The 18,800-nt window shown below is 44.6% G+C and overlaps 1 protein-coding gene across 5 annotated transcripts; it reads left to right on the forward strand.

Moving 5' to 3' along the window:
* Positions 1 to 1,315: 1,315 nt before the first annotated feature.
* TMEM61 (transmembrane protein 61) lies at positions 1,316 to 13,432 on the forward strand. Of its 5 annotated transcripts, none has more exons than XM_081868322.1 (3): positions 1,316 to 1,469; positions 10,883 to 11,308; positions 12,731 to 13,432. In XM_081868322.1, exons 2-3 carry the CDS (start codon positions 10,956 to 10,958, stop codon positions 13,020 to 13,022), a joined length of 645 nt encoding a protein of 214 aa, XP_081724448.1. In that variant the 5' UTR covers positions 1,316 to 1,469; positions 10,883 to 10,955; the 3' UTR covers positions 13,023 to 13,432. The 5 variants fall into 5 exon arrangements, with proteins under 5 accessions (XP_081724448.1, XP_081724452.1, XP_081724449.1 ...); XM_081868326.1 differs by lacking the exon at positions 1,316 to 1,469 and adding an exon at positions 1,549 to 1,613; XM_081868323.1 differs by lacking the exon at positions 1,316 to 1,469 and adding an exon at positions 1,579 to 1,676.
* Positions 13,433 to 18,800: the final 5,368 nt, after the last annotated feature.

The following is an 18,800-nucleotide window of genomic DNA, read 5'->3' on the forward strand; positions in this document are numbered from 1 at the left end:
TGACATTTTTGTTGGCGTAATAAAGATATTGCCCTGGTATGGACTTTTTCTTATGGACCAACATAGTTACTTTTAATATCCTTGTGTTTATCCTTTCCACAGTTTCTTATAATATGGAATCTTGGGCATTAATATTATGTACTATTATGTGCTTATTCTTACATTCTAGTAATGGGAGTTGTTTCTTCCAGCCTTTTGCCAACTAATCTTTCAGCAGAAGTTAACTTATTCCCTACGGATTGTTTGTGTTTAGATAGTATCCCACCCATCCAATCTACCAAGTGAAATAACTTTGAGATTGGTTTATATCTTATTCTCTTTAAAATTTTATATTACATTAATAACTTTAACCCAAAAATTTCTTATTTATTTTCAGTCCCATCAAAGATGCTTGGAACCTGCAGTGTAGGGCCAAATGATGGGATTACCAGCCTCATATAACCAACATGATTAAGTTTAATTAACACATGAAGAGGTTAATACCATAGAGTAAGCAGTCCTGCCAGGCTTAGCTATGTCCACTTCCCCTCACCTTGGGAGGCAACCAAGCCTTTGTTCTCCCCCAGTCTACCTGAGAGCCTCATAGTGTGAAGAGGTTTGAGCTGGTTGCTCCAGCACAGCCACATGGCTTTCACCAGCCATTCTTGAGTTCCTATATGCCAATACAGTGGTACCTCGGGTTAAGTACTTAATTCGTTCCGGAGGTCCATTCTTAATTTGAAACTGTTCTTAACCTGAAGCACCATTTTAGCTAATGGGGCCTCCTGCTGCTGCCGTGCCTCTGGAGCACAATTTCTGTTCTCATCCTGAAGCAAAGTTCTTAAGCCAAGTCTGTAACCTGAAGTGTGTGTAACCCGAGGTACCACTGTACTTTAGGAACTTTCACTACTTCATAACTAAGCCAAGTTCTACTGCCTCTGAGCAACTTTCTGAAGCAATCGAACCTGGAGAGTTTGTTAGTGAACCATTTTTAAACTTACCAAAGACGTGTGGTCTTTTAGTATGGTAGGGAAAGAGGGAAACTTTGGAAGGAAACTTTTCCAGGGGGCATTTTGGAACTCCCATCACCCCAGACCAATGGCTGGGCTGGCTGGGGCTGACAGGAGTAGGAGCCGAGCACCTCCTTATCCTGCTGGAAGCTGCCCTTTCTCCTTTCCTCTCCATGTCTGATTTATGCGAGGCACTCGCCAGAAACAGGCGTTATCACCACCGCCATCCGCCTGCCTGGCAGAAAACACATCCAGGTCTACTTCGGGGGAAGTTCTCCCTTTGCCCTCCGGAGGGCGCTGCTGCTAAACCCAAGTTCCCCGCGGGAGCTGCGTTTGCAAGGCGGCATTCTTTCGCCAGCCGAGCTGCTGCGCGCGCGGCGCTTTCTCTTTCTGCCCCGCGGGAGAGTCGCCTTTTTGCACGGCTGCGCTGGCTGCCTTTGAAGTGCATGGGGGAAACCCGCGAAGCTGCCGCCGAGCGAAGTAAGTATCGCAGGGCCGAGGCTGCAAGGGGACAAAGCGCGACCAGGAGTTGCACGCGTACTTCGCAAGCTGAAGCACGCTTGGATTGCGCGGGGCGTTCCGGGCGATGCTACGCTGTCTTGCTACGTTGCACCAGCCGCTTCGGTAGTTGCGCTTTGCCCTTGGCTCGAATCGTTTAAAAGTTAGCCGTCGTTGACGCTGCAACCAGTAAGGGATTCAGAATGGTCTGCAAGTCTCCCAGATCAGGGGCAACTCTGGCAATTTATTTTATTTTATTTTTGCAAGCACGATTATTTTGCTCGAAGCCTCATTCGTTTGTGTGTGTGTGTTTTGTTTTGCATGTTTGCTTCCAGCCGGCACTCGCGGAGATGATAATAGCATTAACAGAGCTTTTTCATCCTGTATCTTAAAAGCCCAGTGCATTTTCTTTGTAAGAGTTGAGTACAGCTGGGGCGGGTGAGAAGGGCGGGGGGGGGGGAATACAGAACCCATTTCCATCTAGGCTTGATGGGTGCTTTCGCATCGCGCTTCTTCGCCTCCCTGCTGTATTTCTGCGGTTGCTAATAGCGTTGGATGGACGCAGAAAGCAGAAAGATTGGCGGGGGAAGATGCCATCATCACACTTGCGTTTTCTGAGTGGGACGGAGGAGCCAAGAATCTCGCGTCCTTAGATTTTGTTTAGTAAAGAGTGCGATCCTCGAGCCTGGTGAAGCCAGTTTAGACCCATGTTTTTATAAACCCAGTTTAATCTGTTTGCTGATGAATCATAAAGCTTAGCGGAGCCTCTCAACCACATTCTGCACAACTTGTTCTGTGCACTTACCCTGCAACAACTATTAAGCTTGTTGGATTGATCAGATCTCTTCTTCCTTCCCTGCCATGCACACAGTGACTTTAGATCTATTCCTGCAAGACATTTCCCATTAAGAATAGCCCACACTTGTAACATAAAGCATCACACAGAGCTGTAATTAGTAAAATATAGAGCTAGGGTTCCCAAACGTGTAGCACACAGGTGCTTGCATGGTGTACTTGAATATATCCAATATTCTGAACTTGCATAAATGGTGTATCCTCAGTAGTGGAGAAAGGAGGGTTCATCACTGCTCAGTGCTTATACCTACACAGGTAAGCCACCTGAAGCTTAGTTTGTTTCAGGTACGTAATGGGTGGTGGAGGAGCATGTGGATTGAGTTCAGTTTGATTCTGATGTATCCAGGTGTGTTGGATTCATTATCTGTAATTGGCTTTGTGTGATCTGCTCTGTGACGGTTTTATGGCAAAAGGTGGGATTGGAACACCCAGTTTTCAAAACTCCCATTGTTCTAGGCACATTTTGTGACAGGGAATTTCATCAGTGAGCAGGTTCTGAGCTCCGGGAGCAGTGCTGCGCCAAAGATTTCAGACTAAAACTGCAGAGTGGAAGGAAAGGAGGACCTTTTTCTGCCTCCCCACTTCCAGCTACTCTCTGAAGGCTGGAGAAGAGACCCTCCTAAGAATATTAGAGGAGTGGGCAGGGGAAGGACGAAACCACATGAAAAATGAACATAAGATTTTAGCTGCAGTTCATTCATTTTCAGCTTTGTATTCTTGTTATAAAAAAGTGTGCCTAGCCATTCCATTGTTGCACCCATAACCTAGGTTTAAGGTGCCATTTAGCTCCTAGCTTTCATATCTCAAGTTTCTAACACTGGCGAGACTTCAAATAAAGAATTGTGCATGCTAATGTTTTGTTTCCCTTGCTGGGATGGTGTTATCTGGGGGGATAACCCTACATATTAAGGATCCTGTAGCTGTTTATAGAAGCCATACACTAGAAGAGGGCAGTATCTCAGTGGTAGAGCCTTGCTTTACAGGCAGAAGTTCCCAGGTTCAGTTTTTGGTTTGGGGAAACCCAGCCAGATGGGCGGGGTATAAATGATTTCTTCTTCTTCTTCTTCTTCTTCTTCTTCTTCTTCTTCTTCTTAATCTCCAAGTAGGTATGGGGAAAACTCCTGAGTGAAATTCTGGGAGGTGCTGCCAGTCCGTGTCAGTAACATTGGGCTAAATGGAACTCATAGCCTGATTCTTTATAAGGTAGCTCCTATATTTTACACAATATGTTAGCCCCAGCATGCCCTCCGCCTCCACTTTCCACCTCTCCCAAAGCAAAGGTTTTTCTTCTTCCTTGAGATCAAGAAAAGAATGTGGCAATGTGTTGCTTCTGACGGGTCAATACGTAGAACGGGCAGATGACAAAACGCATCCAAAAATGCCTCCACAGGAGTGGCATTTCAAGTGATTGTCAGCTGATGAAAAGTGATAACTAATAATGCAGGCATAGGCAAACTTGGCCCTCCAGATGGTTTGGGACTACAACTCCCATGATCCCTAGTTAACAGGACCAGTGATTAGGGATGATGGCAATTGTAGTCCCAAAACATCTGGAGGGCCGAGTTTGCCTATGCCTGTAATAGCGATTATGGAAGCCTGAGTGCAACCCATCTTTAGACGCTCCCAATATGTACTCCTGGGACCCCCTGCCCTTGAAAACTTTTCAAAGTTTACTTCCATCCAGAATTTGCGGCAGGAGGGGAGTCTTAGTAGGTGTAAAAAGTACTGCCTGGTGGCAGAAAAGTTTTCTTTCCTCAAAGGCATCAGCCTCAGGGGCATAGCTAGCTGCTCCAGCCCCCAGAGCGACGGGGGTGGGGCAAGCAACTCACAGGGGCGCTGCAGCAATCCGCCTAGGGAGTCTGCCGGGCAGACACAAGCCCCACGCTGCCATTTTGGGCAGCGCGGGGCCCTGAGCCACTGCGCCACTCCCAGGTGATATGTGTGGCTCAGGCGCACTGCAGGCCAGGCCCCGCAGTAAGTGCCGCCCCCCTTGGTGTGCCATTTTGTCACTCCCTCAGGGATGACACCTAGGGCGGACTGCGCCCCCTGCACCCCCCTTCCTATGCCCCTGATCAGCCCAAACCGTTATGTATCTGAATGCTGATTTAGAAGCCGCCAGTGTTCCCCTCTCAACAACCTTGGCCTTGGTGGGCCCATGCCAATACTGGGTGGGGAACGAGGCAATAATAATGCGCAGAGGCTAGTTTCTCTTACACACACACACACACACACCCTACTTGGCCAAGCGAAAGGTCCAGTCCCAGTTCAGGGACACATTCCTGCCAGTCCAGGAGACTCAAGGGTGGTGTAAAGGCCTGGGCAGAAAGGATGTGGCTGGGGAGGGTGCATAGTTTGGGAGAGTCCCAAGAATCAGATAGAGAAGCTTAGAGGGTTGTATCCCACCCACCCCTGAGCCTGAGGCCCCCCCACCCTGCAATTTAAGTCTTGCCCGTGAGTGTTAAGACTAGTATCCGCAACAGCACAATTTCATGCATGTTAACTATGCTCTGTGTTCTTTAGTAAGTGTGTTTGGAATGGAAGCCTGGCAGCAGCAGCCTTATTCAGAAGTAAGACCCATTGAGTTCAATGGCAGTTACTCCCAGGTTAAGTGGGTTTAGGATTGCAGCCTTACTAGCTAGTCTATTGACATATAAGTGGAGACCTGTGGACCCCTGCACTTAATTCCTGCCATTAAGCAGCCCCCTTCGTGGATGCTCTTACCACCCCACCCCCCAGTTTTTCAGTATTCTCCCTTTCCATATCTTTTCAAAGCTTTGAACTTTCTCAGCCTTTGTATTTATGTATTTTAGTAAATGTATACCCTTCCTGTTCATCTGGTGCTGCCTAAGACAGCTAACAAAACACATGGATATGAGTATGTGTGTGGATAGCTCTGTGTGTGTGTGTGAAACCAAGATGAAATACAAATAAATAAAAAAATGCAGATCTCTTATGAGGGTAAGGAATAGCTGAAACAAGACTGTAAAGGTGCAGTTCTAAATACATGTAACTTAGCAACTAAGCCCTGGATTGAGTAGAACTGACTTGTGAAGTAAGTGTAGGATCGCGCTGATAAGTTTTGGGATTTGATCTCGCTGCCATTGGTGTGAGGAGGGATCCACTGCAATTCCCCTCCTCCTTTTCTGGAAGCGTGGGCTGAGGATGCTGAAAATGTCACTGCTGTAGCTTTTATGCAAGGGGGAAGAGAGGACTTTTTTCCTTATGAAACTGTCAATCTCCCTTATTATTTTGTAAGCGATAAAAATTGCGTTAAGCTGTTAGCCTCCCCCACAAAAATCATCCTAGAAGGCTGAACTGGAAAGTGTTCGCTGTGTTGCCTCAGATGCAAAACAAATGGCAAGCTGGTCTTCAGCTGACTCGTAAAAAAACTCTCCGATTCTAACTTCTCATACCTGACTGAGTCACCATCCTTCCTGTCCACAAAGATGGATTCCTCTCATGACTCTTTGTGGTTTCTTAATCAATATTTTCACCCTCCTTATACCAGTTCAGACTGTCCACCAAGCCTACTGTCCACTGTAACTGGCAAAAGCTCTCTGGGATCTTGGGCAGAGATCTTTCCCCATTACTACCACCTGATTTTGTTGTTTTTGGAGGGTTGAACTTGGGACCTGCTGGCATGCAAAGTGTTAGCAGTAACCAACAGGCTGTGTCCACAACACTACACCTTTAAAACACAGCCAAAGAACATCATTCTTTACCTCAAAGAATTATGGGCACTGTAGTTTACCCCTCAAAGAGTTACGATTCCCAGGAATTCTTTACAAACTACAGTGACCTGTATTCTTTGAGAGAAAGAATGGGCATTTATTATAATTATCATCACAATCCCTCCACATTTATATAGTGTTTAAAGGCTTGGGTTCTATGGCTTTTCCTCCAGTCTGTAAATGATATAATATATTGCTGCGTGCCGCCCCAATCTCCAAGCGGTGCGAGATTTGAGGGGTTCCAGGTGCTCGCCCAGGGTTTGTGTTTCCTTTTGGGAACGAGGCACTGTGGAGATGGTAGTGTCTTGATGATATATGGTTTGTTCACACATATATGCAACCTGAGCCTGCGATGGAGGGGCTCACAGCATCAACGACCCCAAAGGGTCTTGTTTCTCCCATAGCCACAGCCGTGGATTCTAGCAGAAATCAGCTATGGCGCTCACTCTCTTGCTCTCTGCTTTTCCAGCCTGCCACTTTTTCTTCTAGGCCACATCACAGCAAACTCTGCCCTCAAACCCCAGCTTTGTCCTTCTAATTATCCGAGAGCTGGAGAAGAAGCACCCCCCATTTCACATCTGGCACAGAGCCCTTTCCTTTGCTCTCTTAATGGGCAGTTACCTCATCAGGAAGCTAGCCTCCCTTGATTAGCTGGCTAGGATTACAAGTGTCTGGCACCCACCAACTCATAACAATATGATCTGTTTTTGCCCTCTTTGTTTGGTGGAGAGGGGCCTGAAGGGGGAAAGCATTGACTGAAGCATCTTAGTTAATAAAATGGTTGAGTCGCATCTCTTGGCTTTGCTCCTGGTGGCCACAGAGGCATCCCACGAAATGTGTGGTATGCAAGGAGCCTGATCCTGTAATCCAATTTATTGTAAGCAGACTGTCTCTGTGAGGTTAATTAATTGGTGTTGTTAAGACAGGCAGCGTACCACGGCTTAAAGGTAAAGGTAAAGGTACCCCTGCCGGTACGGGCCAGTCTTGACAGACTCTAGGGTTGTGCACTCATCTCTCTCACTCTCTCTATATATTTTTAATATAAATTTTTATTAAGATTTTGAAGGTTACAGGAAAAAAAAGGAAAATATATATGTATACATATGCATAAAACAATCTCACTCTATAGGCCGGGAGCCAGCGCTGTCCACAGACACTTCCGGGTCACGTGACCAGTGTGACAAGCTGCATCTGGCGAGCCAGCGCAGCACACAGAAATGCCGTTTACCTTCCCGCTAGTAAGCGGTCCCTATTTATCTACTTGCACCCCGGGGTGCTTTCGAACTGCTAGGTTGGCAGGTGCTGGGACTGAGCAACGGGAGCGCACCCCACCGCGGGGATTCGAACCGCCGACCTGACGATTGGCAAGACGATTGGCAAGACCCACAGCGCCACCTGCGCCACCCGCCACCCGCGTCCACCACGGCTTAAGCCCCGTATAATCCTTCAAGTGGATTTAAGAAGGGATTGACTCACCCACATTTTGTAGACCCAGCAGGTAGGTAGATATTCCTTTGAAACCGGTGTGAGTTGTTGGCGACAAAGCTAGATCTTGGATCGAGCAACAAAGGTAGCTCACATTTTAGCATCTCTTTTATATTTGCAGCATATCTGAATATTATTAATTCAGTTACTTACCAAAAGGGACCAGGGTGGGTTGCAGCAATTTAAAAATATTGGGATGAATTCAGCATTGTGCTTTGTTGAACATTCTGTCAGTGCAAACTTTTCAACTTGCCAGGCAGAACAACCCCCCTCTCCTCTTTGCTGTGCTGTTTTCAAGGTTCTCCTGACCCTTTCCCAAGCTGTTTCTGGTTGCACAAGTAGAATACCTTCTACAGTTGGGACTTGTTGATCACAGGACTATTCCATTCTAGGGGTTGGATTCGAATCTATTGCCTGTCTTCCAAAGAACCTTTGAATATCAGACAATCTTACCACCTTATTATTTCTGCTATACCCCTTTGTGGCTGTTCAGGTTTTTGAAAAGCAGGAGCACACAAGGCAATGTCTTCTGGGACTGCTTGTCTTCTGTAGTCTCATACCACCATTTCCCACAGGGGCACATACTAATATAATTGTTGGTGCTGCGGGAGATCCTTTCTTAGACTTGGAAGGTGTATTTCCAGGACCTTAGAGAGTGCAACAGACAATGCATCAGTTCTGCTGACCTTGCAAGGTACAAACCTGACAGTCCCTGACAGTAATCCCCATCTCCCCTCTCAATTTCTTTCTGACATAAAGTACGGAAACCTTACTGCAGGGATAGGCAACCTGTGGCTCTCTAGAATTCAGACGTTGTTGGACTCCAAATCCCATTGGCCCCAGCCAGCATGACCAAATGGTCAGGGATGGTAGGAATTGTAACCCATCAACACTTGGAGGGCCACCAGACTCCCTGGCCCACACCAAGGATCCAAAATTTAGAGCATCTTTAGAACATCTTAGTAAAAATTAGCCAGGTTCAGAGTAGAGAGAAAGACTTGAACACGCTTGCAAAGGGAGTCTGGAGGTAACGTCTGCAGCAGCCCAGATACCAGTCCCCAGATCCAGCTTTTTAGGTACCAGCGATGGCTAGACATTTTTGTTTTTGCACTCCTGACAAAGACCATTGACTTGGCCATGTCATATGGGACAGAATCAGCTCCAGAGTAGTCCCATGTTTATGTGATTCAAGAATCGTTGAGCTGTGCCAGGGATGCATTCCCCAAAGCTGAAAGAGGCACTAGATTAATACACTTCAGATTCATCCAATCTGTCTGCAGCTTTAATAAATCTGATTTCATCACATCTCTTCATTAAATATGGATAAGATCATCCAGGATTTCTTTCACTGCCTCGTAATTCAGTTTCCCAATTAGCTTGCCCAGCTCATGTGAAAAGTACAGTTTCCACTCATCCTGAAGATGACAAATTAATCCCAGTTTCTAGGTTTCTCTGCCTCTGCATCAGATCTGAGATTGCATATTTCAGAACAAACACAGGGCTATTCACTCTTAGAGATTTATCAAAACAATTCCCTCCCCTTTCTCTCGTTATAGGTTGCTGTTAACCTTCAGACTGGGCCACGCTTTGAAATACTGCAATCTTTTGTGCATTGTCTAATTGTTGCAGGTGTTAGAAAATTATAATGAAAAAATAATAATATCCAAACAAATCTTTAAGGCTCCCCGCAGCAATACAACTTGTACGCCTTTTAAGATAATTGCTAAATCACTTAGTCCTCGGAATACGTTTTTCTCCCATTTCATCTTGCGCTTTCCCTTCACTCGAAACCTTGCATATTATGATTAACACCTGATTCATACAAAGCATATTCATTTTTGCATGGTTATCGACTCAACTGTGCAATTACAGTGATTATTACACCGTAGATCTAGGGGTACATCCTGTGCAGCCTCCACTCCAAAATCTAGATAGCATGAGTGGCATCAATAATTATGGAATTATGAAGACCTGGGAGTTATGGCTCTCGTATCATAAATAGACGACAAGTAGTCAGTTGCCATTATGTGTGAATCTGCTGGTAACGGCAGTGGCCTTCAGCTCATGCATAAGAAGAACCTGCTGAATCAGGCCAATGGTCCATCTAATGATCCATCAAAGTCCAGGATCATGTTCTCACAGTTGCCAATCAGATACCTGTGGGAAGCCCACAAACAAGACAGGAACACATCTGCCTCCTTGCAATTCCCAGCAACTGGCATGCAGAGGCAACCTGCCTGGGACGGTGCAGGTAAAACACAGCCAGCATGACTAGTAGCCATTGATAGCCTTGTCCTCCAATCCTTTTGTAAAGGCATCCAAGATGGCGCCTGTCACTGCCTCCCATGGGAGCCAGTAGATTAGGGTTATTTTCATACTCGTCCAGTCCGTTCCACACAATGAATCTTAGTAGTGGACTGCAAAACTCTTTTATTTATTAATAGGATTTCTAACACACCCTTTATCAAGTAAAAAGAAAATAAAATCCCAGGGCCATGTACATAGAAACTAATAAAATATATTCACAGATGAAAATTCAGCAGGGCAGCTAAAACAGTGAGTCAGGACTATAGGCACATGCAATTTAAGCACCACTCTAAGTAATAAATGCCTGGGCAAGCTCAGTGGTAATCTAGGATTGGAACCTGGTTGGGGTCGCTTCCAGATGACCTGTTTACTGTTTACTGAGCATTCCTCCTTACTTGTTTGCACTAAGTTTCCAGGGAGGTTAGATGGCATTGAACATTTGTTCTGATTTGTTTGTGGGGAGGTTATACCATGTGGCATCAAACAGTTGTTATCCCACACTTTCCAGTGCATTTTCCTGTCACTTTCCAATATTGGGGGCAGTGGGTTTCTTGAACAAGATGGCCAAATCAGCTTTCATTGGGCCACCCGAATTTGCCAGTATGTGATTGAAAACAGTGCTAGTCTGGAAATGCCCAAAGTCAGATATTGGTTGATGTTTACACAGAAGGATCAGTCATTGTTATTATTTATTACATTTCTATAGAACCCTTCATTTGAGCATCGCGGGGCAGTTTACAATACAGAAACGCAAGAATACACAACATAGTAACAAGCAAAATGGTTTGCTTTAACAGTGGTCTGTTTGACAGAAGGGATGGCAGCAGCACGTTTAATGAAAAGTTGTGACAAAAACTGCTACCTGCAATAATTAACTAGCCGTTACGTTGCTCCTGGTGTGTTGGGAGGACAGCATTCCTCTCGTCCTCAGTTCATGCTTTGTATTTTTTATTTCCCCCCTATTCTTTTCCCACTGTGATGGTTTCTCTTCTCCCCTTCCCTTTTTTTCACCCCCAGCATGAATCAGGACATCAGACCTATTTCCTGGTGAAACTTTAGATGACCTGTATCGTCAGCCTCTGTTTTTAAAATGGCAAGTGCTACTTTGCGCCATGGAGTGACCATCACTGGAGCTATCCTGCTGGTGACGGGGACTCTCTGTTTTGCTTGGTGGAGTGATGGTGAGATGGGAGCCGCCCCATCTAGCAGTGAGCCAAAGATCATGCCTGATGGAGAGGTCGGACCAGTGGCAAGCTCTTCTTCCTCATCTAATGCACTGCTCAGGTCCATAAGCTTCTTCTGCTGTGGAATTGGCGGTCTCCTCCTCCTTTTTGGCCTTCTGTGGTCAGCCAATGCAGGGATAATTTCTCGCCGCTATCAGTACCATTTTTCCAGGGACCTTCATTACTCTACTGTGGAGCCTCTTGAGAAACAGACCTGCAGGTCAGCACGATCTTTGCGCCCAAACCTGATGGGGGTAGATTGATGCTTCGCTAAAACTAGGATACGACGTCTATGATGTACAATGATAAAATATCGCTTTGTGGTATCATTTTTTTTCCATTTGCTGCTTTTGATCTACAGTGTAGTATCTTCCCTGGCTAGCACTGTTTCAAGGTGAACTCTGCGATCTCAGTATATTGTTGCTTCCCACATATAAACCCTTTACTCCTTGGAAAAGAAAAGGGAAGTCAAATGATCAAAGGTTATGTGAAAGTTTCACCTGTATACAAACCATGTTTGCTTAGCAAAGTACAACGGAAAAAGTAATCGCTGTGGCCTGGTGATGATCAGTGGCCCATGAAATGCACATTAACCAGTGGGAATGTGGTCAAGTTTGACACTTGATATTATAAATATTGCGAAAGGGCACAAGTCTCCGTAATTTACGGGTACTGCTAAAGTGCTGGAAGCATCTGATGCAGGGACAAATTCTTCACTTAAATTGATGTTGTATACATTTATTAGTATTTTTTGCACTTCCTGTCTGTGTAATTCTAATATACCCACAGAAGGTACATTCGACTAAAGAAAATTCTCTTGTGCTTTCTCTATACCCAGTGCTTTTTTCCTCAAAAAAATGTTTAGGGGTACTTTCATTTTCCAACTCTCATTTTCCTACTCAATGAGGCCAAAGTTAGATTCACAACATGTTTAGGGGTATGCATCCCCCCAGAAAAAAGCACTGTCTATACTTATTCATGTGGGTTTTCCCACAAGAGGCAGCGATGGCCAACAATTTGGATGCCTTTAAAAGAGGGTTAGGCAAATTTGTGGTGGATGCAGCTGTCTGTCACCGCTAACCCTGATGCCTGTGTCTCATCTCCACTGTCAGAGGCAATAGGCTTTTGAACACCAGTAGCAGGAAACTGCAGGAAGGCAGACTGCTATGGTGCTCAGGCTCTGCTTCTGGGTTTCCCACCAAGCATCTGCTGAGAACTGGATGGGCCATTGGCCTGATCCAGCAAGCTCTTCTTATGTTCTTATATAGTGCACAAGAGATCCACAGTGCAATCCTGTATATACCCGCTAAGAAATAAGGTCAATAAGACGCATATCCCAGGTAAGTGTGCATAGAATTGCAGCTGCATTTACACGTCACGTGTGACATTGTCCTTGAGGAACACATGAAAAGAGGGTGGTGGGTTTTTTTCCTTTTTCTTTCTTCTCTCTGACTTTTTCTCTCTACATTTGACATTGAGACTTCAAGAGTAATAGCTACAGCTGTGGAGTGGAAAGATTGCTAATTGTACTAAAATTATTAATCTTGCTTGCATATGCCCTTGCAAACCTTATTTTGCATCGAGATACCTCTTTTTAAAAATAATGATTAATTGTTTTTTATTTTGCCTTGGTTTGTTTCAGCACCTGGGATCCAAGCAGTATTCCCTCCTATGAAGAAGCCTTGAGTTGCCAACCTGCTGAAGACACCCCAAACTGCGCACAGCCCAACAGCCTGAAGGAGAGCGGGCCCCCCTTGTATCAAGTGGTGGACGAAAATGACACACGGCATGCCGGCCGTAGGCGCAGTTCCTCTGATACCGTTTTGTTCCGGAATATTCTGCCGAGGCTGGAGTCAGCATCGTGGGACGACTCGAGCGTCACCTGCGACACTCCGCCTCCTAGCTATGAGAGTGTTCACTCGTGCGACGGATGATCTTGGGATCAGGTTCACCTTTCTTGGGAATCTCTAGATTACCTGCCTTTTTCTTAAATTAGTTATTTGTGGCAAGCTGGAGTGGAAAAGCTAAATAGCTATTAAAAATACGAACAACTGTTTTTTCTTTTCGTAGGGGTCCCTGCCAAATTGTCGGAGGTCAGTCTCGACATTGCTTTTTTTAGTGTGCGACTAATGTGAATACAATGCTTCATGTGCCGAGAATGATGCTTCAGAAGCACATACTAAGTGCATAGAAAATTCAAACTTCCGCTAAATGAAAGAACTGCTTTCATAGGTTACAGGCCTTTAAGGACAGTACACAGCGAATTTGGGTAACCAGGTTATGGATATATGACATTTTGAAAATGTTCTGAAATGCTCTTAATAAAATTACTATCAATTCTGAATTGTTTTATATGCATAGCGGGGATATAGGCAAACATGTTTGAGTTTTGAACACCAAAGGCAAAATCCAGTGCATGCAATGAAACTTCCTCTTCCTCTCCTGTGGCCTCCAGCTTCTCAAAATCACCTCCAGAGGGTTGGGAACCTTGTGAAGCATATTTCTTTTGGGGAGGGTTCAGGGGAAGGAGAAAGAAAGGAAATGGAAGTCCCATGGCATTGGTACAACTCTGCTGGATTACAACCCTATGTATTGTGGCAGAGAAAGGTTTCTTTCAGTGCTGGAAGGTTTCCTAAGTAGCCCCTAGAAGCCATTCTTTGATTACCGGTATATTTGGCCAAACGTTACTCTTAATGAGGTCATACTTAATGGGGACAAAATTCAGTTTCAAGCCAGCATCCCAGTCTTGAATATAAATACAGTGGTACCTCAGGTTACATATGCTTCAGGTTACATACGCTTCAGGTTACACACTCCGCTAACCCAGAAATAGTGCTTCAGGTTAAGAACTTTGCTTCAGGATGAGAACAGAAATTGTGCTCTGGCGGCATGGCAGCAGCAGGAGACCCCATTAGCTAAAGTGGTGCTTCAGGTTAATAACAGTTTCAGGTTAAGTACCGACCTCCAGAACGAATTAAGTACTTAACCCGAGGTACCACTGTACTATCTATCAAGACCACATTATCTTTCATAATTATGATGAGTCAATGGTCATCAGTAGGTCTGGGCTCCGGAGTGTTTCTGGAGGTGCTTTGCAAATGTTGCTGATGAGTTACTGAGAGAGTTTTTGTGATCTGAGATGGAGAGGGTGGTGGTGCTGGTTCCAGTGGTTTTTATGGATATAGCTCTCCATGCAGGCAAGCAAGAGGCATTATCGTAGTTCAGAGACCCCCTCATCCAGGCAAAAGCAGGAGGATGCAGAGCAAGCCCAGTGAGAGGCATAGCCTGAGAAGAGGGCATGGCTGGGGAGAGTCTCAAGGGCCTGCTAGAGAGGCCTTGGAGAGCTGCATTTAGCCCCTAGGCTGAGATTGCCCATCTCTGCCTAAGGACATACAAGTCTTAAGTAGGCCCAGGGAAGGTGTGGGAGGGAAGACAATCCCCAATTCGTATTAGGATGGTTACTCATAAGTTACCAAAGATAATATGCTGCTTCTGCTGCTGAGGAAGAATCCTATGTCATCCGAAACATGGGGGGAAGGAAGAGGGCAGCAGGACTGCCTTCCCTGGAAGTAACACGATTTAGTGGAACCACTGCATGCATCTATATTTGGATTCTGTGAGGATCTAACAGATGAGAATGAACAGTTTATTTTCCTAGGTTTTTTTATGTTAAAAAAAGTAATTTTTACGGGGGAGTATTAGGACTGAGTCACATGTTTATTTTGAGGTGATAGAAGTCTTCAAGCAATGACTTTACTGCTTCATTTTCACATGGGAAGTTATTTGTCTCAAATATTGCCCACATGAAAATCTCCAGCTAACTACATAAAAGGAAACCGTTTAGAAATAACATTTTCTCTGATGACACGGTAACTTTGGTGATTCTCACACAGGAGAAATTTCAATTTCATGTGAAGATGAGTTGGTCAAAATCTCACAAGCAGGGGCTTTATCCTTACCCAAACCAATTCCTTGAATCTTGGTAAGGAGAAGTTTTTTCTTCTTCTCTTAGCCTGCCTTATCTCTCTTCAACTCATTTCCACCTATTACTCTCCTTTTTATTTCCCCCCAAAGTATTAACAGTAGTCTGTTTACCCTTAAGCTACAAAAGACCTCTGGACGTTTCCCAGTACTCTGTGCAAATATCTATTTCCTATTAATCTCCTTATTTCATAAAATGTTTAATGACATTTATTTAGTCAGTGTATGGACAAAGGATATGCCAAGACTTCTGTGTTTTTACCAGTTGCAAAACAGGCAGGAATCCAACAGGTAAATATTTCTCAATTGCATCTCCATGCTGGCAAAAGGGGTTACGGTTGAATTTAAGCCTAATCTACAATAGTTTACTCCTGATTCTAAACTGGAAGTTCTGATAGGAAGTATTTGGAAGTGGGCAGGCTGCGGTTTTGCTCCCAGTTAGCTGTGAACCCTGGCCCTGTCCTACCCAAGACAGGAAAATGGTAAGAGCCTGTTTGTGTCATAAACCTGGCTTTTGTGTGTTATGTGATCAGATGCAAACAACAAGAATCAATTACTGGTCATATAAATGGAAGCCATGAAGCTAGGCTACTGTGAGAAATTAAAATGGTGGGTAGGCCTGAGTTATTGTTGACACCATTCCCCACCAGATAAGCCCTTGAGGAGCCACAGGTAGATGAGGGAACCAACCCAACAGAGGTCATGTTGTGAAGAGCCCCCTCCATCCAAGAGTTAACTGGGCGGGTGACAGACAAGCATTCAATAGGTGAAACATCACTACATCTCCGCAGTGTGAAAAAGAAATCACCTGATCTGAATGTTGCTATCACACAGTTATTAAAGTACAGAGACTCTCAGAAACAAAGGTAGCAACCTTGTTCAGGAATTCAGAGCACAGGATGTGTGCTGCTGCTTTTTTTATTTTGGATAGGACACCATAACAAACTTTACTGATATAAAACCTGGTTCAATATTGTAAAAAGTAAGTTAGCGTGGGTGGCATAGTGCAATATTTAAGCCACAACACAAACCAATGAAACAGAACATGTGCTGTTGCTCCCACACTATGCCAAAAGGTAGTCTAAATGTTAAGAGAGAGAGGGAGAAAAATATTCCCTCCGCTATTCATAAAAATATAACCAATAGTTGTATGTTGATACAGTACCTAAGATCGGACCGAGTTCTCCATTTGCAACCCCAAGGTCACTTAGCTCCATGGAAGACAATGCTGGCGTTGAATCGTCCTGAAGCCAAGAACCACTTTGTTGCTGCTGCTGTTGTTGTTTAGTCATTTAGTCGTGTCCGACTCTTTGTGACCCCATGGACCAGAGCACGCCAGGCACTCCTGTCTTCCACTGCCTCCCGCAGTTTGGGCAGACTCATATTGGTAGCTTCGAGAACACTATCCAACCATCTCGTCCTCTGTCATCCCCTTCTCCTTGTGCCCTCCATCTTTCCCAACATCAGGGTCTTTTCCAGGGAGTCTTCTCTTCTCATGAGGTGGCCAAAGTATTGGAGCCTCAGCTTCATGATCTGTCCTTCCAGTGAGCACTCAGGGCTGATTTCCTTAAGAATGGATAGGTTTGATCTTGCAGTCCATGGGACTCTCAAGAGTCTCCTCCAGCACCATAGAACCACTTTAGAGAACAGAACTGTTCCTGTATGTGTCTCAAGGGGGAAGTTGTAACCTTTTTGCATGACACCTTTTTTCCAAATGTTTGTTTACTAAATAGTGAAGAAACAAGAGATCACTGTGAGGGATATAGACGGCCCAGTTATTCAGGTTTTCTTTTGTCATCTGCCTGTAAATGTCAATTTGAAATAGTCCCCTCCCCTTTGCAACACCAACAATGGAGCGGTTACAGTACACTGCAACCATTGCTCCCCAGCCTGGAGAAGGTGTCTAGGTGACAATACTCCATAATGATTCCTTCTGTAAAGAAGTTGTGGGTGTCCTTGTTCAGTGTACAACTCAGCCCACCCCAACATTAGAAGCATAAGTATGCCTTAGGTGGGGGTGCAAATTTATGAAGAAAGGTTAAGAAGGACAGCAAAAACAAGCAAACTTTCCAACAAAAATTGCTCAGGCAAAAACAATTGCAAGCAAAGAATCCAGACTTTAGCAAATGAGATCAGAACTACAAAATTAAAGGTTTGAAGGCAAAAGAGGGGAGGGGAAAAACCCCCCAATGTTAATAAGGAGTTGATTTGATTTTAAGAATTAGGTCAGTGTGTATGATCAAACTGCTATGATGAGAAATGTGGACTGAGTGGAGCGTGGCCGAATTCAGTAGGAAGTAAAGCAGCACTGAGTCTGCGGACATCTCATAATATGCGCACTCAGCTCACAGATCAACCCACGTTTATGGCTCAGCCATGTTGGTTGGCTCTGCAGTGGATAGTAAATGTGGGTTGATCTGGGAGCCAAGTGTGAAGTTATCCTAGGATGCATCACTACCACATAAAAGACAGCTTGGATTACTCAATATTTGTAGCCTGCCAATTTTGTCACATAAAATAGAACCCTTACAAAGCTTTCTTTCTTTCTTTCTTTCTTTCTTTCTTTCTTTCTTTCTTTCTTTCTTTCTTTCTTTCTTTCTCTCAGCCTCAGCTTGAGGATTGCTTACAATAAATAACTGAAATTATAATTCCTTAAGGGGCAAGATGACACATATTAATGTTCCTTTAAGAAGTGCCTTCAGCACCCAAAGATCTGGCAAACTTCACATCTGGAACCCTCAAATTAAGTTTCAGGTAATTCGGGGAAAGGCAGCATTGTGTGCAGCGTGGTATCGTCTGTCACATGTTCGATCAATTCTTCCTTCAAACTAAAGAATAGGTTATGTGGGTGTTAGACAATGGATCTGGCAGCATCGGGAACGCAATTAAGTCTGGTATTTTTAGCAGGGTTGCACCCTTTTATTGGTTAAAGGGAAATATTCTACTCTGAAATTAACTGCACACAATATTAAATTATCTTCTCTATATGTATTCCTGTTTAATCTTTCCCCATGCTACCTAGTTAAATGTAAAGCACAATCCTATGCAAGTTTACCCAGAAGTAAAGTCTACTCTGTTTGATATTAGACCTTATAAAACCGGTTCTAAAGGATCTTCACTGGCTCACAATACGTTTTTGAGCATAATTCAAAGTGTTGGTGCTGACCTTTAAAGCCCCAAAAAGCCTTGGCACAGTATACCTGAAGGAGCATCTCCACCTCCATCGTTCACCCTGAACTCCTCTGAGGGCCTTCTGGCGGTTCCCTCACTGCGAAAAGCAAAGTTACAGGGAACCAGGCAGAGGGCCTTCTCAGTAGTGGCGCCTGCCCTGTGGAGCACCCTCCCTTCAGATGTCAAAGAGATCATTAACCATGCAACTCTTAGAAGACATCTGAAGACATCTTCCTGTGTCAGGAAGATATTTAATGTTTGATGTTTTATTATGTTTTTATATGTGTTGGAAGCCACCTAGAATGGCTGGGACAACCCAGCCAAATGGCCAGGGTATAAAACAACAACAGCAACAGCAGCAACCACAACCACCTTATGCATCCATGAATAAAGGGCTGCCAGTGTTTTAATAGCCCTGCTCCTGTGCCTTTCCCCATTGTTTTGTCTCTCTACGAGGCAAGCATAACTTGTTTAATTTCTTTACTTTGGGCTGTTGCTCAGCGCTCAGGATCAGGGCCAGGAGGAAAGCTGGCAACCCTGACATGAAAGATGCCAAGCCA

Source organism: Podarcis erhardii (genome assembly GCF_964252035.2).
Source record: "Podarcis erhardii genome assembly, chromosome: 6".
NCBI classification, from domain to species: Eukaryota; Metazoa; Chordata; class Lepidosauria; order Squamata; family Lacertidae; genus Podarcis; species Podarcis erhardii.

Excerpts from the sequence above, each read along its gene's own strand:
- TMEM61 (XM_081868322.1), top strand. The coding sequence starts at position 10,956 with ATGGCAAGTGCTACTTTGCGCCATGGAGTGACCATCACTGGAGCTATC. Across the intron at positions 11,309-12,730 it reads CTTGAGAAACAGACCTGCAG|CACCTGGGATCCAAGCAGTA; the intron begins GTCAGCACGATC and ends GGTTTGTTTCAG.